Source organism: Phytophthora infestans, genomic scaffold (genome assembly GCF_000142945.1).
Source record: "Phytophthora infestans T30-4 supercont1.4 genomic scaffold, whole genome shotgun sequence".
Taxonomy (NCBI): Eukaryota; Oomycota; class Peronosporomycetes; order Peronosporales; family Peronosporaceae; genus Phytophthora; species Phytophthora infestans.
In genome coordinates, this window is record NW_003303755.1 from 3,392,181 (window position 1) to 3,414,859 (window position 22,679).

The window sequence follows — 22,679 nt, forward strand, 5'->3', positions numbered from 1 at the left end:
GCAAGGCTTGCGTTTCTTCGACACGACGAAAAACCTCGGAAGTCACATCCGCAATAGTCATAGCAAATTTAATTGCTGTTGCGGTGTAGTGATTTTAAAAGCGAATGTGGCTAGGCATCAAGCTACCTGCTCCAAGGCTGCCGGTGGAATGTAAACGTGAAGCGACATCGCGAACGAGTTCATCCAGAATCGGTAGGCCGATTAAAGTGCAATTTGTGCAAGGCCTTGCGTTTCTTCGACACGACGAAAAACCTCGGAAGTCACATCCGCAATAGTCATAGCAAATTTACCTGCTGTTGCGGTGTAGTGATTTTAAAAGCGAATGTGGCTAGGCATCGAACTACATGCTCCAAGGCTGCCGGTGGAATGTAAACGTGAAGCGACATCGCGAACGAGTTCATCAGAATCGGTAGGCCGATTAAAGTGCAATTTGTGCAAGGCCTTGCGTTTCTTCGACCCGACGAGAAACCTCGGAAGTCACATCCGCAATAGTCATAGCAAATTTACCTGCTGTTGCGGTGTAGTGATTTTAAAAGCGAATGTGGCTAAGCATCGAGCTACATGCTTCAAGGCTGTTGGTGGAATGTAAACGTGAAGCGACATCGCGAACGAGTTCATCCAGAATCGGTAGTCCGATTAAAGTGCAATTTGTGCAAGGCCTTGCGTTTCTTCGACACGACGAGAAACCCTCGGAAGTCACATCCGCAATAGTCATAGCAAATTTACCTGCTGTTGCGGTGTAGTGATTTTAAAAGCGAATGTGGCTAAGCATCGAGCTACATGCTTCAAGGCTGTTGGTGGAATGTAAACTGGTCGGTGGCGCCTCGGGGAGCGGAGCCAACTACTTCACACTCAAGTACTTCGACCAGGACGCTACCTTGGCTCAGAGTCCGCAGACGTACAAGCATATGGCGTGTGATGTTGCTAGTCTCGAGCGCGTGTTCGAGATCGGCCCGGGCTTCCGTGCTGAGACCTCGAACACGCACCGTCACATGTGCGAGCTCGTGGGTCTGGATCTGGAGATGACTATTAAGGCGCACTACCACAAGGTGCTGTAGGTGCTCTCAGACCTGTACATCTACATTTTCGATGGCTTGAAGAAACGTTACGCCAACGAATTGGCTTCTATCAACGAGTAGTACCCGTTCGAGCCGCTCAAGTACAACAAGCCGTCGCTTATCATCAACTCCTAGGAAGGTGTCAGGATGCTGAAGGAGACTGGCGCTGACCTGAAGACGATCTGAGCACAGAGAAAGAGAAGTGGCTGGGTCGTCTCATCAAGGAGAAATACGACACAAACTTCTACATCCTCGACAAGTTCCGCTGGCTGTGCGTCCGTTCTACACGATGCCAGACCCGACGGACAAGCGTTGGAGCAACTCGTACGACCTGAAGAAATTTGAATCCAGGGGGAGAGAAAGGGTTCTTGTGTGGTCCCCCAGGTGTTCCGAAACCCTCAATTGCTTGAGGGAAGCCAGGGGAACAAATCGGGGGTGGCCTCCAGGAATCCAAGTGCCATTAATTCAATTCTCTCCGTTCTGGAATTCTCTGCCCCCAGGTGGGCGGTGGTTATTGTCTGGCACGTGTGGTCTGTTGTACTGGGTCTGGGCAACATCAGTAAGTTCTCTCATGTTCTCGCGTGACTCTCAAGAGTTGCTTCTCTTAAAGTCTCTCGTCGCTAGAATGGCGTCGTATTGTTTGTAGCGGGCTCTCATTGAATAAGGATAATGCAAAAACTCAAGTACTGTCAACGATGATATCCTGAGGTCTTTGTCGTTCGATTAGCAGGGTTAACGTTACACGTAGCACGTTGCGCACACATTACTCTGTTGTCGACTACACATACTCTACGTAACTAGAAATGCTTCAGTATTTACTCATACTGTCGAACTATAGGGCGGGTACAGGTTCTGGATCGTCATTGCGGCTCACGACACAACCTCATCGTGCTCCTACACCTACGGCCATGCTCGCATGCTTCTTTCACCACCAGGCTTGCTTCAATCCCCGCCTCGAGCCATCCGGTTGCTACTCGCTTTGACGTCGCATTTCTTCGTGTTATGATGAGCCCTCTGGCTGTCTTGGAGAATTGGTAGTGCAGTCAGCGAAGTCGGCAGTTAGGCTTGGTGAGCTCTGCCAGAGCAGCAGCTACCACTTAAATCGGCAGCGGATCGCCGGGACACGATACAACACACCACGGCAACACAACGTGACGCGGCTGTAGCGTGTGGCAGGTGCGCAACGCAGCAACAACTGGGGCGTTGTGGGGCCGGTAGGAGCGGTGCAAAACGAGGTCCTACCGGGATTTGAACCCGGATCGCTGGATTCAGAGTCCAGAGTGCTAACCATTACACCATAAGACCAGCACTAGCTCGCCAATCCGCAAACAAAATTTCAAACGCTTTCCTAAAACCCCACGCGACAGCTGGCGCCATCGCTACATACTATGCTTGCAACGCCGCACAAAACCAAGCTCCTACCGGGATTTAAACCCGGATCGCTGGATTCAAAGTCCAGAGTGCTAGCCATTACACCATAAGAGCACCTAGCCCAGACACACCACGCCCAATCCATAGTGCATGTACACGTTATTCTGTGCTGCAAAAAATTGTGTGAAACTTAGCAAACTTGCTGAGTGGGCACGGACCATCTTTGTATTTGACGTCATACAAGCATTACCTAGCCTTTTTCAAATGATCCAACTTCCTAAAGCTCTGTAGTGACGACTACAATCATAGAAATACCTCCAGTTATGATTGCTTCAAAGTGCTATGGAGCCGTCAATGCACGCTGTGTATAAACCTCTACATATAATGTCGGATCCATGTTGGTGGTATCTTCATTTGAGTTGGTGTAGAAGTCCTCTTTGCAGGTGCTCCGCGCATATGATCAGGGTTTGACTACCAAACAGTTGGTGCGTGTCGGCTCCTAAATTAGTAGTGTGTTGCTCTTCCTGTCAGTGGCCAACACCACCATAAGAGTGTGGGTTTAATCAACTGTAGTGATTCTATCTTATCCTCTCGCTACAGAGCTTTGAGTTCACCGACAGGCATAACACACTCAAACAAGCTTGACCTGACGCTTACCTTGAAGCCGGACGTCGCTCTGTGTGCTTGAGTGGAAATTCTGTTCTGTATTTAAGCTTACTCTTCCGGGTCTATTCCTAATAAGAAGTCCTAATCAAGTATACAAATATCAAGTGAACAATGATCCGTTATGGATCTTCTTGCACGTCAAGCGTCGTTTGCACCGTCGCATGAGTATCTTTAACGGTCCGCTCCCTGTCCCAGACGGTGAACGTGCCTTCCAAGAGTCGCTGAAACTTCCGCGAACTCTTCCCAACCGCCACTGAGAGTTCGTACAATAGATGCTCCGCTGAATGCGAATCCGGCCAGTCCATTATTAATAATAAGAACAGCCTGGATTCAGTGACATATGGCCGTATCCAATACTCGTTGAAAGTTCGGAAGTGACGCCGTCGAGTCCCTTGCACCTTGGCGTCTCCGTACATCACATGACCGAGGGTTCGTTGCTTGAACATCTTGGGCGGTGTCACGTCTTTGTCGACGGGTGATAATCCGTAACTACGGAGAAATCACTACACCACAATGAGCGCTGTCGCGACGAGAGCCAGTCGGACTTCACGCTTGTTCCTGCCGTGAGAGACTTGACGATAGGCGCGACAGCCTCATCGTCCCGATACGCCATGTGTATCCGATCATATAGATCCGTTGTCACCCGTGTGATGTGGGCCAACTCGTAGTCAGGACGCCGAGAGAGGGCGTCCGCAAGCATGTTGAGCTTGCCCGGCTTGTACTCGACGCGGAAGTTGTATTCCGCGAAGAAGTACTGCCACCTTGCCATCCTTTGGGAGAGGTGAGGCGAGTTAGTCGCCGTCCTCAAGGACGCGTGGTCTGTGTAGATCACGAAGGGCCGGGAGCCCAGAAGGTGAACACGAAACTTCACAAGGGCATATTTCTTTGCCACGGAGCACCTTGTCGTGGACAGGGTAGTTGCGCTCGGCGGCTTTGAGCTGCCTGGACTGGAACGAGATAACTCGTTCATGTCCAATCCGTGTCGGCCTGCAGCAGTGCACACCCGATGACGTAGTCGGAGGCATCGCAGACAACGCTAAACGGCTTCGTCTCGTCCGGCAGGGCCAGGACAGGGGCCTCTTGGAGACTGGCCTTGATGCTGTCAAAGATATCCTGGTGCTCTTGCTCCCAGCACCAGTCGGCGTCCTTCTGAAGGAGGCCCGACAAGAGCTTAGCGAAGACGCACTTGTCGATGTTGACGTAGAGCTTGTTCGTTCGCATCACGTCCAACACTCGACGGAGGTGCCCCAAATGCACCTCCATGGCCGTCTTGCCTCCCTCGGCACGGCGATGGACGGAGATGTCGTCGAAGTACGTCTGTACGAAGGTACGCAAAGGGCGGAACAACTGCGTCACCAGGTGATTGAACGTCGCCGGGGCGTTAGACAAGCCCTGCGGCATGACGGGCCACTCCCAAAGGAGTGCTTACCGCGGTGAGCGGGATGTCGCTCTCTCGCATCAGGATCTGGTAGTATCCGTCTACCAAATCCAGCGCACTGTACAGTACGCTTCCGGCCATGTTGTTTAGCAACACATCCTTTCGTGGGATTGGTGTTTATGCCGGCACCGTCGCGTTGTTCAGCTTGTTACTGTATAAGCATGAACTAGACGCCACTTTCCGTTCGGCTTCCGAACGCAGAAAGTTGGCGTCGAGTACGGGGATTTCGACTTCCGCACCATGCCTGCCTTCGCTTTCGCGGCGAAGAAGGCATCAATGACCTTGCACTGTTCGCGCGGGAGAGGCCATTGCCTCGTGACACATCACTTTGTGCCTGGCACGAGATCAATCTCATGCCGTACACCTCGATCCGGTGGAAGCTGGGTCGGTGGGTGTTTGCTCACCACGTCCGCATACTCCGTCACCAAAGGATACACCATATCCTTGGGGTTCTTAAGGATCTCAGAACCCAAGCGCGTCTGACGCTGCTTGTTTAGGTCTTCTAGAACGCTCTCGTCCGGACCAGAGGAGTTCAGCTCCTCCCGAGTGGTCTCAGGTCTCACGAGCACCATCTCGGCAACCTTTTCAGCCTTGAGGTTGGCCAGGAAAGACTTGACCGTCATTTCCTCGAGGTTCAGTATCTTTGCAGCCTCTGGCAACGGTTCCAAGTGGACACCAGATGCCTTGACGGGTAAACCGGTCTCGCCATCGAAGATGTGATAACACTCTTCCACCGGCCTTGTCGGAGGATCTCGGGCCCTGGACTCCGAGTCGCTTGAAGCGACGTCGTCGTCGACGGTGACCGTGACGTGGAGCTTTGCTACCCACGTCTGGGGATGTCGGCGCTCCGACATCCGAGGCACTCGTGGCCTCGTGTGGTACCGTGGTACCCACACAGGAAGCGTGTTCAACGCATTCCTCTTCAGTTAAGGTCTGGGCGACCGCGTGTGGCACTATGTTACCCACACAGGAAGCGTGTTTGACGCCTTCCGCTTCAGTTAAGGTCTGGGCGACCGTGTGTGGCACTGTGTTACCCACACAGGAAGCATATCCGACGTCTTCCTCTTCAGTTAAGGTCTGGGCGACTGTGAGTGGAACTCTGTTACCCACCTTGAACACACTTTTTTCAGTGTTCGTGACAGCTCCAGCTGTCTGCGGAACTAAGTTACCCACTTGGCCAGCGCCTCCTCCGGGCGCTGCCACCATAAAAATATCCTTGGAGTCGTCATATCCGTCGACGACTCCCAAACATCTGCCGGATGCTTTGGTACCCTGGCAGCCCTTGCGGGCGCCCCGGATCCTGACATAGGTGGGAACATGACTCACCAATGCTCTGTCAGACTGCGCAGGGTGGGTGGCACCGATTGCCTTGCCATAGGGCTCGTGCTTCTCAAGCCAGGGCATGCCCAGGATCATATCATATGGATCCATATCGAGAACAGTGAGCTGTTCGAGGCTGTCAAAGTCTTCAAACCTGACGGCCAGATCCACTTGGACGTTGGGGACAGTGACGACCTTCCCGTCAGCCAGTCGCACTGACACCGTCCCGTTGCCCTTGCTTTCTCTCAAAGCATTGGACAACTTGTTGCTATTACGAGCAACCGTCTGACGGCGTGCGAAATTCTTCGACGCCCCAGAATCGATCAATATTCTAAAGGGATGATCGTATCCCCGTACACATCCGTGTACTACGAGCAATCCGCCGCTGCTCTTCGCCGATTCGAGAGTGCGAAGACTCTCAGGGGCTATGTCCCCATGGTACGCGCCACCCGCGCACCCATCACGAAGACTTAGTTCTTCCCCAGTAGGGCGCCCCGCCTCTACTGGTTCCCGGCGTTCCCCTGTCCCCGGGACCCTGGCTTCTGCCAGCGACCCTTGAGGACGGGCTTGGGGAAGGACCGTCTGCGGAGTCTTTCCGCGGAACAGTCGCGCTTGAAGTGGCCCACCTTCCCGAAGCCGAAGCAGCGGATGTCACGCTGTTCGGCGGACCCGAGTTCCATGGGAACCGGTCCGTTGGGGCTTGTTCGACTGGGAGCCGACAAAGAACTCCCAGGCCATGCTGAGGCCGGCGTACGCGCCTGGCGATGGCTGTACCCTTGTTGAAGAGCCACTTGAATCGCCTCTTCAAGGGTGCTTGACTGCACCCGGAACAGCTGAGTGCGTGCGGGGCCCACTCGAAGGCTGTCCATGAACACAGTCGTCTTGATGTGTTCGTTGAGTGGGTTTCCCACTTGGGAATCCGTGAGCTCCCGTATCCCCTGCACATCCTCGTGCAGTTCACGCCTCCCTTGTTTGCACGAGAGGAAGCGTGAACGCTGGCGGCACTCGTAGTTTGCCGGGAGGAACGTGGCTCGGAGCTGCTCACACAGCTGAGCCCAGGATGTGAAACATCCAGTGGAAGTTGCCTCCCGTGTGTACACCCAACTCTTATCACGGTTGCTAAGGTTGGAGAGTGCAATAGCAGCACGAAGTTGCTCGGTCGAGATCAGAGCCGCGTCCATCGCGAGCTCTACTTCTCGGACCCAGAAGTGAAGGTTCTCGCCTTCCTTCCCTTCATACAACTTAACCTTCAGTCGTATTGGCTTCGGGTGAGGCCAATTGGCTTCCGCCGCCGGAGGCTGCAGGTTCTCCCGTACATGCGCGATGAGCCCCTGCTCGTACGCGTCAAACCCATTGACGCGCTCGAGCTGCTCGGCCGGTGTTGACACCACCTGGCTCTGCAGGGCCTCCATCCCGAAGATGCCTGCCATCTTCCGAACCGACTCGAACTGAGAGTCGTTCATATGGGAGAAGTCGTTCCTATCCATGGCAACGAACTTCGGAGAGGTTCAGGTAGTCTACCCGCGGTGGCGTGGATTGACTACGAGTGCTACCAAGTGTGACGGGGTCACACAGCACCTTGCGCTAGAGGAAGTTATCTTCCGAGAGTATAGAAACTCTCAGTGAACGGCAGTTCACAGGTCCCCTCTTTATTCAAAAGAGAGCGGAGTGACCTAAATAAGGTAGATTGTAAACTGAGTATATTTATAGGTACATAAAGCTTGGGTTTAATACAAACTATAAGTCACCTATAGAAATGCAATGTCACCAGCCAATGGTTGGCTTTGGACGACCTTGGTACCTTGTACCAAATATCCGGGAATATGACGTGTCACACTTCATGAAACAAAGGGTACACTTAGGGCTACGTACCCCGTTACACGCGCGATGCATTTCGACCTGTCCTTCCTATTTCTACCGGAAAGTTCCTTGATGCGACTTTGCCATTCCCTTCCTTCTACCCCTGGGGTGACGCTGATGCAATAGCGGGTCCAGATTTTGCCAATAGTGGACGGACTGCACTTAAAGTCTCTTGAGACGTCCGCCTTTGCTCTATGACGTAGATCTCCGTCAATACTGAGTCTTAGAAGCTCGTCGATGATGCAGCGGCGACGGCAATCGGTCAGGTTGACCAAAGAAAGTCGGGGAGTACTGATAGAGCGTAGTGGTAGCTGAGCGGGTACTAGAAAAATGAGGAAGAGGGTGGCCGGCTATTCAAATAGTTGTAGCTCGACCCCAGCTCGCTTTCAGCGCCAATTAAACGACCTGCCAATAGCTGGCGAATACGCGCTCCTGCAGGACTAATCAGATTTTGATAAGAATTGCTGAATTGGGTTTTAATTACATTTAAATAAAACTATCCATTATTTCGGACCAGAGGTAGTATATTATAAAGTTTACGACCAAGATCTCTGGAATATCGTGAGCCGTTGTAGCAGCGCCGGTAGTCCTATAAGGCTCCAGGACTGCTTTAAACCCCTCTCTGATTGGGTTTACTCTCGCGGAGGCCGGGCAAGCTGCTCGATACAGAGTAGGAACCGCGCCCCTCGCAGTTTTGTATGCAGCTGGCGCCTTTTGCGCGTGGCGAGCGCCGTTGAATGACGCATCACAGACAAGCGAAGTTTGGCCACCGCTTCTTCCACAGTCAACTCGGCTCCATTGTGGACTGTGTCGTTAATCTGCAGCCATAGCTGTGTTAAACAACATTTACACATAACCGACCAAATCCCGCTTCACGTTTGTTCCATTTCAGTGATCACATCCTCTTCGCTGAGCAGCACGTATTGCTTTATCGTCTCCGACGTAGTAAGTAAGATCTGTTGCGCCACGCAATATCGCTGGTACTGGTCCAGTGTGATTCTCTCCCCAGTCCACATCGATTGAATTATTGATCAACTCGCCTGTGCTAGTATGCAGTCCCACAAAAAGTGATCCAGCGTCTCCTTGGTAGTTTGGCATTGCGGGAGCATGCAGCATGCACTGGATACGCACGTTCCTGGATGGTACAAATAGAGCTGCGCTGTTGCTGCCCGATAGGCCACCCACTCTTGATATTCCGTGATAGTGTTTCTGTGCTTCCAAAGCGCTGCCGGGGATTGGTGCTGAAAAGCCTGAATCGACTGTGATCGTTCTGCCAGTGTCATGAGCCGTTTAATCACGGGATTTACATTTGATCCAGCTGTACTCGACACAAGTTAAAAATTGTCTCTTTGGTCTTCACACGTTGTTAGCGCTTGATCTGGTGTCCGTGATAGCCCATGGGAATCGGTGGATGCTCGGATGAGCATAAAACACCACTTTATCCGCCCGACTAAATTATATCAACAGTGCATTATCAGTCACGAAGATCCCGTGTGGCTGACACTCATGCAAGTTCCAGTGATCCCATTATCGGCCTGCCGCACGATGATCCTTTCTGATGACTCCACAGCTACCGGCACCCCTACTCCCACTGCATATCCTTCGTTTGTCGGGTGCGACTTCGACGAGATCTGGCGCGTTGCGCAGCCCAAGAGTCTTGGGAAGCGCAGTTTCGTCTGCGCCTGTTAGTGCTGGTATTCCCAATAAAATTGCGAGTGCCCATGGCCGCAGCTTCGGCAACGTGTGGTAAGTTTCCTCTCTATCCGGTCTCTTAAGTTTCCAACCTGTACCGCATCACACTGATGCGTTCAAGTGATAACTTCGCCAACGTGATCGATTTAATCCTGCTGTAGCACCTAGCTGTGCGGACCCTGCCTTGCTGGTCGATGGTCCAAGGGTTGTAGCTCCAATTAAACGTTGGCCATAAAGCCCGATCTACCGAAGTCGGCAGCCTGATCGGAGCCGGTATTTGCTCGGAAAAATCGACATACAATTCGGCACCGTCTCGCCAGCACCACATTTTGCTCTGCGGCCGTCCCGAGTATTGACGCACAAAGCTGACTGCCGTTGGCAGGATCTCTGTGCAGTGGTGACAGTGGGTGTTTATACGTCTGATCATAAAAACGCGTGTAAAACCCTCAAAAGACTGTCTAAAGCTCAACTGGTATTTAAACGGTGCATTAGACACGGTACAGTGTACCCTTAGCGCTCTTTACACTGTAATTTATCAAATATAAGACCCATTGGGAGGATAAGCATTTTTGCTAAGGGAAATGGTCAATTTAGTAGCTTTTGCCAGTTTAGCAGCCGACCTTTTTCAGCCAATATCGTCAATGTACCTACACTATTGCTGATTTGATTTGCCAAAACTACAATTGCTCTGTCTAAGTAAAAACCTGAAGCACTTTATATCTGGATATCTCCCGCCCATTTCCAAGCCCGAAAGTGCTCGGTTAAGTACGAGTGAGCAGAGCCACGAGTTGTAACCGGTGTTTCTGAACCGGGGGACGATCAGCAAATCCGGACATTTGTCGATCAGCACCCAAGGAGCTCAAGCACAGAGCTCAGAGCTCAAAGAACGACACGGCGCTCGATGCGTCCGGGAAGAAGCAGCTCGAGCTGCTAGCGTGAATTTTTTTCTCTTCTTCCATTGACAGAACTTGATTAGTATTTTAAGTAAGGAGTCCTTCTAGGATGAGTTTTTTTTATCTTTATAAGGTTCGTCCCATGGGTAGGATTCTTAAGTAGGGAAGCCCAAACGAGTCGAGCTCAATGGGCCACTCCAAGGAGTCAACCTCCATGAGTGCAACCCCACCGAGCTAATCAAGTCTGTTTCCCCTTTTTGCTGTGATGGTTGCAAAGAAGGAAAGGCTTCGCGCACCTTATTACGACGCAGAACTTGACGCTGCCGTTCAAGAGGTGCTTTCGGGGCATACTACGAAGGCAACGAGCGACAAAACTAAGATTCCCAATAGCGCGCTTTAGAAGTACGTCGCTCTAGCTCGGAAAGGGATTCCTCGCAAGCCCGTCCGAATTCCATGCTACCAGAAGATGCAGAAGAAAGCCTCCGAGACTATGTGCTAGGGAGGCAGAAGGTCAGGCACCCCGTAAGCCGCCACGTCCTTCTCGAGATGGCGCAGCAGCTTGTCAATGGAGGAAGGCTGGCTGCGCCGCTTCCTGTGGTAGAGGCATGAGTTTAGTTTATAAACTGCTTATAATACGGAAGTGGTGAAAATATGACTTGACACAGATATATCTTTCCCTAACCCTTAGCCTTCTTGGATCGATCAGACAAATCGAGCAGTTTAACGAAATTAAGCTACTAAACTGACAAGTCCGTCAAACGTAGCGCCCAACTTGCAAGCCCCACAAACGCAACAAAACTTCAGCATTTACTCAGTAAAAAATCACCAAAATAGCTGTGTGGCCGCTCTTTTCGATGTCGCAAGTAACGTTTGAATTAGACTATTCCTCCCGAAGATATCGACCAAAGTGTGCAAGCTGCTCTAAATGGGCTACTTAAATGACCATTTCCCTTACTTCAATTAAATCAAGTTAGCTATATGAAGGGTAATTACGCATCGCACCACGTTAATACGGGTTTACACCGGTAAAACCTGTATTAGCTGCTTAAACGTCACAAGTGTCTTTAATCAGACTGTCTTTACCAGCACTGCTCCGTGGGTGGTACTTTTGTTAAATTTTTGGGAACGACGTCACCACAACACACCGGCGACAGGACGCCAGCTCTTCCCGCAACACATCTTCCCCTTATGACACTAGGAACAACTTAAAAAATGTGTCAAAGCAACACAGCTCAGTAAACTAATATCCAGGGTCTAATAGATTACCGTTATTGTCAAAGTTACCACTACGCTGATTCACACAATTCACATTTAGGAGTGCTCATTTATCATTTGAAAAAAAAAGACTCGTGGTGACCAAGTCCACTTTGGCTCCATGAGCGATCTAGCCAGCACCGACCGGACGCATTCAACTGGCGACGAGGTCACCCGACGCAACCCGCGCCAGGATGTGCAAGGAGCTGCTACGGTCTCGACTGCAGCAAATCGAGTTTCTGGGGGAGAAGCTCGAGAGACTTTCCGAGTTTTCGCTAAAGCTAATGGATCTCCATGAGGCGATTGGTGCTATACTCGCACGCGAAAAGCAAGATACAATGCGTCTAGCTGCTGCAACCGGGGCTTCTGCTCACGACGTCAGATACGTTGTATCGTATGCTGTGGCGCTTGAGGAGTGCTGCAGTATTTTGCATGATCAGGCTTTGTAAACATATTACATATGCAATAAAGGAGGCAGAAGGACGTTTACGTAGCAAAGTTAAGACGACAAACGAGTTCATATAATATTTTAAACGCTGAAAACAGTTCCTGACCGGTCGCTTCTACCGCTTTCGCTCGCTTATTTGACTTCGTAGTCACCTCTGGCTGCATCGATATTATCCACAAGATACGCAGTCGCATGATGGCGACATCGTCTTATGTAACGGCTGCGTTAGCAAAAATGGTGTTATCCTTGAGTGCTGCATATGTTTGGATGATACACAACACTCCGCATGAAGATCCATCTGGCTGTGTTGGCGCATCGAGCCACACGCCATTTTTGACGACAGGAAAATCAGTAGTTTGCATGGTCTTATGATGCCAGTTCCGTAAAAATTTAGCCATTGTGTCATGGAAAATGGCTTCCATTGTTGCTAGAAATTCCGTCCCACACAAGGGTTCTTATTAGTACGGTGTGATTCTGGGCGTTTCCTACTTATAGGCCAATCTAGCAAAGATGACCCCCAGTGATTTCCGTTTAGGTGAACGGGCAACTCCACATAATGGAATGACGATATTCGTGTCTTCGGAGGGTTTGGACATCCCAGCGTCGGAACGAATGAACTCATCATGTAGCAGTCGCCTAGCGCACCGCATAGGCAGCGAAAAGCAAACTCAATCACGAGGTCGTTTAGCATTCGAGTCCGGGCCAGGCTTCCCACCATACTGTCCACCCTGATAGAGCACGCAGCACTCGTAAGCCTAAATTCCGAGTTAAGCCAAGATCCGCGCAGAATATTTGCAGCTTCGCTCGCCAAATCGGTGTGTTTCTCGCCCGCTTCGAAAGGGAATAATACCTTTGAGTCAGTCTCTTCGTCAAACAACAGTAGCGTTTCGAGATTCATTTCCCACTTAGTTGATAGAAGCCATTCCCCATCTGCGTACCAGGCAGTGCATTTTGCACACATATTGTAGAACCCTTTCATTCGGTACCTAGCCCGCTAGACATACAAGCCACAGGGTGTAACATCAAAAACAACACAAAAACGTGAGGAACACAAGAAACAACACAAAACTGCTAGTAACACAAGAAACAACACAACCGGTTAGCAACACTAGAAACAACACAACCCGATGACCAACATCGCGAGGTACAAACCTGGTGAACTTCGGAGTTCCGCCGGAGAAGAAAGCTACGATCTTCTTAGTCGTTTCTTCCGAGTGCTCCGAGTCGGAATCATTGGCCAAATATTTGGGCTTGGATCGCTTGTTCTTCACTTCTTGCATAACTGCACTTAGCTTTGCCACCAGGCGCTTGAACATAACGAAGCTATAGTCAAACGGTTCTGTTCGTACGTAGGCTCGTTGACTGCGCGCAGCCCGTGTGCCGATGAAGTCGCCCGTCATGGAAGTAGAGTTAGTTGCCAGAATTGATCGGACGTACCCGAAGTCATTTATACTGTTTGCCCACTTCAGTACTCGTGAACGTACTGGTGCACTTTTGTCTGGAAGTGTAATAACTGCCAGTCGTTGCGATTTCACCACCGCTTTTACCCGCGCCTGTTTCACCTTCTTTCGTTGATTGTACCGGGCCTTAGCTTTGGGTAGCGGAAGTACTTCTGTCTTGTCTTTTTTTCGCGCAGGTGTTTTTGATGCAGCCTTTGTCTTTGTTTGTACAATTTCCTTTGTCAGTAGCACTTTTGCTTAGGCGGCGTAGACCCCGACTCAGACGAATCCAGTTTTGTGTCCCATGTTTGCGTCAAAGCTAGGAGCTTGGTGCTGCAGCTTGTGCTGGTTAATTTACGGCTTGTGGTGCTTGTTTTGGAATCCGACTTCACGAAATGTTGTCGCTCGTGGTCATGGTGGAGCTGTACATTGCCTCCCGCAACTAGTAGACCGTGTTCAGCTTGCTACATGTCACGAAACATTGCAATTGTGTCGATGAGATCAGCTGGATCAATGTCAGATCCCGTATCACTCTCTTTAGCATCACTGAGAGCTGCAGTATCGTCCGTGCTACCGTCGGGCATCGTTGTCGCAGCTGACGTGTATGTTGGTAGCTTTTGCATGCCATTGCGAACTATCTCTTTCCCCGATTGCAGCGCTGGGTAGATGGCTGGACTGGTTAATCCGGCAAGGTACTCAATTTCTGGCTCGAACGCAGGTTTTGGCATAGCAGTACTTCTCTTCTGATGATAACACCACCACATTTGTCTGTTCACGTCGCCTCAGCTTAGCATATACAACCCGCGGCATTTTGGTCCGGGATCGCACTCCACTCCGCTCAACCCCACGCGGCGGTGGTACTTCCGGGTTCACACCCTGTGTTGCGGTAAATGAATCTTGTGTCGTCTTGTGTTGCTTTCGATACTTCTTGTGTTGTTTTGGTTTCTTGCTCTGTTTTGTAAGCCTCACTGACGTCGAATGGTTGCGTAAAGTCGCCGTGGGAGATGCATTGGCCCGCACAATTCATCGCTGCCTGCACTGAATGGAGCATGCATACGCCATCTGCAAATTCTTGATCCATATTCGCCATCGCCAGCATATCCCAGCGCCTAGGTAAAGTTGATACTGGCAGACACTCAAATTGATGAACATTGGCAGCGATATACATGAAATGTTGACATGGTAGATTGTCGCTGTAGTAGAACAGACACGAACATGACCACTGAAAGTCGTTGCATTTATGTGGACGCTCCCCCGCTCGCACTTCCCACTCACCTACACCAGAACAACGCTTAAAACATGCTGTCACAGCACTGAATACCATTAAGTAGTCCAATTACGTGCGTACGCTTGCCATCATTGTGTCGCTCAGGTGCTTTTACAGTACAGGGAGAAATCCGGGAGCGCCATCGGGCTGTCGCGACCTTGACGTATGCTTGTGCATGGCGGTAATGAGATGTCTTGTTATGGTAGCCTGGTGAGAGAGTTGTCCACTCACTGTTGCGTCAAGTCGGGGGCGCTTTCCCAGCAGAAGTTTGAGCTGGTTCGAGTTTGACTCATTCCTCTTCGTCGTCGTGCTACCGGCCGTGAATAATTTGCCCCTGACGTGGTCAGCCCACATTCCAACACAAGATTCCCAATTCATCTCGAAATATTTCTGCAGCGCTGGACATTCTAGCAAATTTGTCTGAGCGTAGATACTTCTGAGTCGAACGTCGTTTGGGTTTTGCTGTTTTCAGCAACACAACCGGCAACATACCGTTAGCAACACAACAAACAACACAACAAACAACACAGCACAACCACGCAACAGTATATGAGTTTCGTGAATGCCGATTCCAACGTTTTCCTATCTGTCACCTTCAAATTGTACGCTTTCCGCTTACAAACCTTGCGCCAGTACGCTAGCGCATGAAACTGACAAAGTAGAACATCAGCGCCAGAAAATGCCTTCTTCAGCACTCGCCACTTAACGAAGTCCTTGTCGATGACGACGGTCTGGGTTGATTGCCAGTACGTATTCTTTCGTTTAAAAAACTTATTAATGAGTTCCATTGTGACAGCGTTTTGGTCGAGGGCTAGAAAATCAATTACATGCATTCCGCTGCATGTAGCAGTTGTAACAACAAGACTCCCTGTAGCACAGGCACAAGTTTGATATCAGACCCCATTTCAATAAAAATATAATTATCGACGTTACCCAGATGATATTCCAAATTATTGGTCCCATGTGTCCAGTCCATGACTAGCGTGTCGCCCCACTGGGCAAAATACTTTTTCTGAATGTACGTTTGCATCGCCATCACACAAGTGATATCCATTTGGTCATAGGACGTCCTTACCGGCATTCCCGTCAGCAAAATAATCGAGAATAGTTTTGGTGCGGTCGAGGGTTGGCGTGCCCAATACTTGACGGAGAAGTTTTCTCGTTTGTTGTGGTGTTAAAACCATATCTGGATATCATCAACGAAAAAAAAAGGAGAGTGATTATAAAATGAGTTAGCAAAACTGAATTAAAAAAAAGATACTGCTACAGCCAAATTCACCAGCGGCACTCACCAAGCTGATTCGAAAGATATCGGTTGATATCAGAAGTGCTCGTTTTCATTTCGGTCAGAAGCCCAAGCTTCCTGCGCACCTGGGGTGGGACCGACAACGACTTGGCCCCGCGATAGGAATCGTAGATATTCTTGCTTGTCTTGTGATTGTGGGTGGAGATCTAAGCAAACAAAAGTAGTTAAGAAACCATAAGGACATGTAACATAATATTCATACCCCCGAGTCCGGATCCACAGTCACCTTCCATTTAGCAGCTCCTTTTGTCGACTACGTTGACGGTTCGCACCAAGAAACTTGCCATGCATCCCCTGTATCGCAAGCCACAATCACGCCGTCCATCAACACGAGCCGACTGTGTTGCGCCATGATTCCACCCCATTCGGTTAAAACTGTGGGAAAACCGCTCGGGAATGATCTTTGCCCTAGGGCGACTTGATTAAGCAACATAACAAGCAACACACACAAATTACACAGCAGACAACATAACAAAAATCAACAATGTCAGCAACAGCGCACGCTGTTCATGTGCCAACAGAATACGGACCTGTTGTACTTGGCACGGGTTTCAGAGCTTCGAACGCGATAGTGCAGATAATTTTCAACCTCGTAAGAGCGAAGGGCCTCTTGAAAAGTCTCTCAACTGTCAAACGTCCTCACTGGAAGTGGTGGCTTTCGATTTCCGACTGCCTGATGTGACTTCATCATCTTTTCACGACTGTCGTACGTTTTTGTCCGGCGTCGCACAATTTGCTCTTCGCCGACGCCGTGAAATGAGCCCCAGTTGTTCCCAGGCTCTTTGTGCCGGGTTTTGGTCGCTTTGGTGAGGGATCTTCGCTTTCGTTCGTCTCAAAGGCACTGTTGCTGGATTTGCGGCTGTTCGGCACGAACGGCTGCTTCCGTTTGCGACTTTCTTCGATGGCATTGGTCCGGGCGGCATCAACAAATGCGCGTGCATAGTCTTTAGTTTTGTAACCATTGAAAGCAGCATTCAAAGCAGCATTCAAAGCAACATAGTAAGCAACAAAAGTAATGTATCAGCAACAAAAGAAAATCGACCGGGATATATACCTGTATCGGCCAACGCGTTGTTATCACCCGGCTCCGCGGCGGTGGCTTTGGTGTCTGCAGCCACGGTCTTGTCGCGCGCAGCGTCATCCTTCTCGCCCGCTGCAACACTGGCAGCGTCGTCGTTCTCACCGGCCGCCACATCTTTCTCACCCGTAGCCACGTCCTTTTCGCCCGCCGCAACGCACTTCTCCCCGGAACCGGAAAGCGCTATCCTTCTCGCCCGCCGCAACGCCCGTATCCTTCCCACCCGGTAACGTATCGAACTTGCGCGCATCATCGCAGGTTTCGTTCTCCAGGCCCTCCATCTCTGCATCCTCATTTGCGATATCCTCACCCGTGACCAGAGGGGCATCGACGTAGTCTTCGTCGCTACTGGAATCGTGTATAAATCCGCGTCCAGCAAGTAGGTAGTCGACATGCAGTCTTGCCCGTAGACAGCGCCCTATACATGATAGAACACAACGTTGTAGATTAGGACAACGTGCTGCAGACTGCCTGTCACGATGCCCCCCCCCGTATCTTACCTGTGTTCTGCGCTTCTCGGCGCGCTTGCTGCTCCGGCATCTTGCTTTTCCCCCCTTCTTGGAAATGAGTCTGTACAACTCGTACTTATTGAATCTCGTACTTAATAGACACTGTAAAATTTACATTTACGCTTTTGAGATTTTCAGCGTAATAAAACTTGCAATAACTTACACAAAACGCCATTGTGTTGTTCTAAAAGAGAAATCGTCATGTTGTAGTAATGTTGCGGTACCGACTCCACCTTCGGGATGTAGGAGCGCTCCGGTCGACTGACCACAGCCGGTCCACAATGTGTGAAGAACCCTTGCGTCTCGTGTCCAGCAAGGATTCACGAGTCTTCTAAATCAAGAATAACTAATAGCTGCTCCAGCTGCATACCTTCCGGCCGGCTCGAGTCCCTGGACACCCACCGGTCGAGTATAGGCTTCTGCACACAATTAAAATCCCCACCTATCAGGATATCTGTGGATGGCCATCATCACCATGTGGGTTGCTCAACGAAAACTTCTCGATCACGTCTAGTGTTTGGCGCATAAATGTTTACGATGAACATCTTATCGAACATGACGCTAATGATCCTGCTTGTCCAGTGCTCCATGCTCATTCCTGCAACTAAAAACATACCAAATGTAGAAGTAGTTCTTTATTCAAATTGCGCGATCGACTGACAGCACCGTTGACGTACCTACCATCACAGCCTCTCATCTTAATAGCACCTTCCACGGCTTCAGCTACACATGACAATTATACCATGTAATTTATAAAAATTAAGCGAATTTAGTCATCGCATTTCCGATATCCCTGTGGCTCGGCGCTTTAGATTTCGCTATAAGACAGGCATCATCTAACAACTTCCCTACCCATGTCTCGCGCTAAGATATATTGGGCTCTCCTCGCCCGAGACCTACGAAAGCGACATACTCCTTGAATCGCTCACAGACTTCGTTGTGAAGAAGAGCGAGCTATTGTCGTGCTCGTTTTTGTACCGAGTCCACCCCACACAACATCTGGACAAGACTTCTTCGCTGCAAGTGCGAGTCCGTGGCTCAGCTGCCCCTAGATCGGGAGAGCCCAAACGTGCATCCTATCCAATGTGGTCGGCATCTCGGAGATGTGTCACTATTTCACCCACCTCGCCGACCTCGCTTTACGGAGGAAATGAAGTCCTTTGTGCGTGACATGTGTACCTACAGCCATAAGTTCATATATGTCTACAGCGGAACAGTCAGGTGCTTCCAAGTTCGTGATGGCGCAATGCCACTGCTTGCAGCTGTGTATCGTTTCGTGCAGCACTACCATCGTGCCCATCTCGGTGGTCGGCACCGCAAAGGTCTGCGAGCATGATTTAGGTCAGGAGGAATAGTCTAAGCCCTTTACCTTCACTTGGCGTTTTAATGTAAGCGCGGAGGGGGGGGGGGTCCTGCTGCTGGAAGGATGTTAGACTCCGACGTGAGCGTAGCATCTAAAGAGCTAATGCCACGGCTCGATCGCGATCCAGCTACTATTGTCTTGCACATTAACACCGCATATAAACTCAGCCAGGTTGAAACCCCACTTACGGTAGTGGGGATTTCCGACTGTATGAGCACCTCCCATTAGCTGCGTTTATTACAGTATCATAACAAACGGAGCGTTATTTCACGGAGGTGAAGAAGGATCTACACTGCGGTGACAAACAAGCGTTTTCCGGTCCGGTACATCATGGCCGACGCCGACAAAGCACGGCGGGATGCGGTGGATGCGGTACGAGGTGTTGCAAACGAGTTGGTCAATCCAATGTGCTCCTTTCACGTAGCTGCAAAGGTCTATAAGCACACGCGAAAAGCCCTCTTTCTCTTGCTGTTTGTGTCTCTCACGGATGCTAATATGCACTACGCTAGGTCTGCTTCTAAGGGAGCAGACCTAAACCAGCTGCCTCAAATACTGGAAGAAGATGCCGAATATTTTCTAGCTATTTCACCTCCGTTTGGGTTATTTCTCCGTTCAGCCGCTGGCAAGCCTATCACACACCACTCAGGTACGCAGGAACCACCTACCCTGCTAAGTAGTTTAACCGCTCGATAAAACGCCACTACTCCCTACGTTCTCGCCTCAGGATGAACACGCTAATCTACCAATTGCTGCTTAGCGTCAGCACTGAGGCAATCCGCTGCCGTCCATTCGCTACCGTCATTCCGGCGCGTCCAGACGTGCTCAGTCATGTTCGTGAGATGCGGAAGTGTTCTTGGGTGGTGCAACTTCTCGGATGGCTGATTCCATCCGAGAAGTTTCACCACCCAAGAACACTACTGACTTTTTGACCGGACAACATCACTTCCAACTGCATCAGATGTCGTCCAAGTCGGACCAATTGGAGCGTGTCTACGACTCGCAGGATCGACGCATCAAAGCGGTTTTCCCTGTTACGGATTGTCTCTTTGCACAAAAAGCGAGGACGGAGACAGCTGATATGTCTGGCAGCGGTTGGCAAGATAACCTCGAGGCGTAGCCGTGTGGCAGCCGTATTTTCTACGAAATGGTTTACTGCGTAAATTTGATGTATGCGCTCTGTGTGCGGGATAACCCGGACATCTTCGGTCGCGCTGGGTTCGTCTACCGTGGCCGAAACAAAGCGCGATGCAAGCGCAGGGATCGCCAAGGAGCAAGACACCCTGTGCGCAACGGAGAAGCGCTTCAATTAGACTAGACCCTCTCAGACTTATCCTCAGTAATACACAAAGTGTATTTTTAACAGTAGTTCCCGGCGCGGTCCCCGCCCTCCCACCTTTCGATAGCCACCAACACCTGCCGTTTGTGCTCAGCCCAAGCTGCATATCATCCCCAGCTTACAACCCACCAACGTAGCGTACGGCTCGCCCGCGCGATGCTCAACTCACTACCAAAACGGTATCTACAATTAACTACGTGCGTCGATCGTCTCTCTTCCTTTTCAGCTGGTTAGAGTGGCGCTTGAAAAACATCCTACTGCTGTCGTTCTGTGAGAACGAAGCGGCTAGACGGTAAGCTAAGCTTTGTCCAAACGTATCTTTTCCCTTGTCTTTAATTACTGTTCTGCAATGTTTAGGTACTCTAACCTGGATCCCATTTGCGTCGAGACACTATTGTTCGGGATGAATAGCTTGACGCGCGGAGTCGAGCGCATCATCGGGGCAGAGCTACCGGAACGCTTCGGGCTAATCCTGGATGGATGGTCGCATGCATCAGATCATTACATTGCTGTGTATGTTCGCTTCGTAGTCGGCGGCATCATTATGACCCCCTCATGTGTATGGCCCCACTCCTCAACGACGAGGAAGAGAATCTTTCAGCTCGCGGCCACATGGGGTTTCTCGACACCATGCTACCCCGCGACTATGAAAAGCAGATGGGGCAGTGCTGCTTTCTGGTAGCAGACAACGGTGCAGTGAGCCGCGGGTTGGCGACGCTGATGGGCGTGCCATTGGTCGGCTGCGCCAGCCACCGTCTTAACCGCGCGGTACAAGTTGATATGGTGGGCTTTGGGACTGACCTTAATGCAGTACAAAAGCTGATGATTGGGCTGCGCATTCTGACACAGTCAGCCAAGCCCAGGAAATAACTGTTTGGGCTCGTGATGTTTTGTTCACCATGTCTTGATTAAAATAATTTTAACTTGTTTTTTATTTTGCTAACAGGGCTCAAACGAAGCCTCGACCAGTTATCCGCGAAGACACGCGATAGGGATCGATATTCGCGATTGTCAACCGGTACTTTACTCTTCTTAAGTTTATCGACGCTAAAGGCGGCGGCATAGCCAGTCTGGTGCCGACGCCCGCGTGCAACTGTCGTCTCCGTGCTTTGCCGAAGGGCCTGAAGGAAGTAGAGAGTGTATCGAAAGCGCTGCAAGGAGAAGACGTGTTGCGGTTAGACGCTCGTGCTTGGCTTAATGGATTAATTTCTGATCAAGCCCCACTACGCTCGCTTCATCGGTAAGCCTGTTGCTGCTGATGTTCTTACTATTCTGCTAATTGTTGTTAGCTATTCATTTTGATTAATGTGCTATATTAATCAGTTCCGCGCGCCGAAATTGTCCATAGCCCTGCTTTGGAGGCGGGGTGCGTCCAGTCCTGGGCGGAATACGATCCGTCTCATCCGCGCAGAGAAAGTCGCCCTTTCGCCGTTTACAAGGGCTAGTTTGCATGCAGTGAGCGGAGAGGATGACGAAGAAGAAGTTTCTTTCGTCGAGCAGCCCCAGAAACGGCGTCGTCTTGATGAGAAGGATGTAAAGTACGACTTGCGATTTGGCTAGTTCCAACGTAGTCGGGCGTATTTATTTAGCGTAGCCCGCACCACGTTTGGCCAAGAGCGACATGGCTTTCTTCCTATCACACTGAAAATGATTTTCTTTTTAAGAGAAAATGGTACGTACTGGAACGCATAAACAGTAGATGAGGCAACACGTTTGTAGATGGATTTACTGCTCAATAACAGCTAACCCGTTTATTGTATAATAACGCCGTATTTTTTTGTTTAACATGCACTAGAACGTTATGTATGGTAAGCGCATGATTCAGCATTGCAATGATTTGTCCCTGATCAAAGGGTCCGACAAATAGCAATATCATTTTCGGAGGCCCTGGTGGTAGGCTTGGCTCAAGCTGTGAGTTGCGGCCTCTTCGCCAAAACCATATTTTTTACGAGAGAAGGGTGAAAAACGGTAGCCAGACTCTATTCACAGCGTACTATCAGCGTAGTTGCTTTCTAATTAGTTTAACGCTGCCAGGAAAGCCTCAGAAAAGAGGTTAGAGGTGCGTTTTCGAGCTAACTTCTATATGAAGCGTGCGGGGCGCTCACGCTTCATCTAGTGCGCTGAATTACGATTAGCTGCGTCCGTTAGTGCACCTAGCTTTGGGCAAGACTACGGCATGGGAACAGCTCGAAGCAAACACCTTATAGCCAGTAAAAAAACGCAAAAGTCGGTTTTGTTCTTATTGCTAGTGCCACCCCGCCAGGGCGTTATTTTTCGCCGACGTGTCAATTTTGGTCTGATTTTACCAAAACGATCGGAAATCGACGCGGATTCGCCAATTTTGATCGCATTTGAGAAGTTGTAGTAGCCAAAATCGGAAA

At 50.2% G+C, this 22,679-nt stretch overlaps 2 protein-coding genes across 2 annotated transcripts; both read left to right on the forward strand.

Annotated features, from left to right (window-relative positions):
* Positions 1-758: 758 nt before the first annotated feature.
* On the forward strand, positions 759-2,041 carry PITG_03807 (aspartyl-tRNA synthetase, putative; the record flags this gene model as incomplete). Its single annotated transcript, XM_002906804.1, has 3 exons — positions 759-1,054; positions 1,246-1,329; positions 1,897-2,041. 3 exons carry the CDS (start codon positions 759-761, stop codon positions 2,039-2,041), a joined length of 525 nt encoding a protein of 174 aa, XP_002906850.1.
* Positions 2,042-19,292: 17,251 nt separating this feature from the next.
* Positions 19,293-20,326, forward strand: PITG_03808 (uncharacterized protein; the record flags this gene model as incomplete). Its single annotated transcript, XM_002906805.1, has 5 exons — positions 19,293-19,354; positions 19,472-19,608; positions 19,720-19,796; positions 19,921-19,983; positions 20,080-20,326. 5 exons carry the CDS (start codon positions 19,293-19,295, stop codon positions 20,275-20,277), a joined length of 537 nt encoding a protein of 178 aa, XP_002906851.1.
* Positions 20,327-22,679: the final 2,353 nt, after the last annotated feature.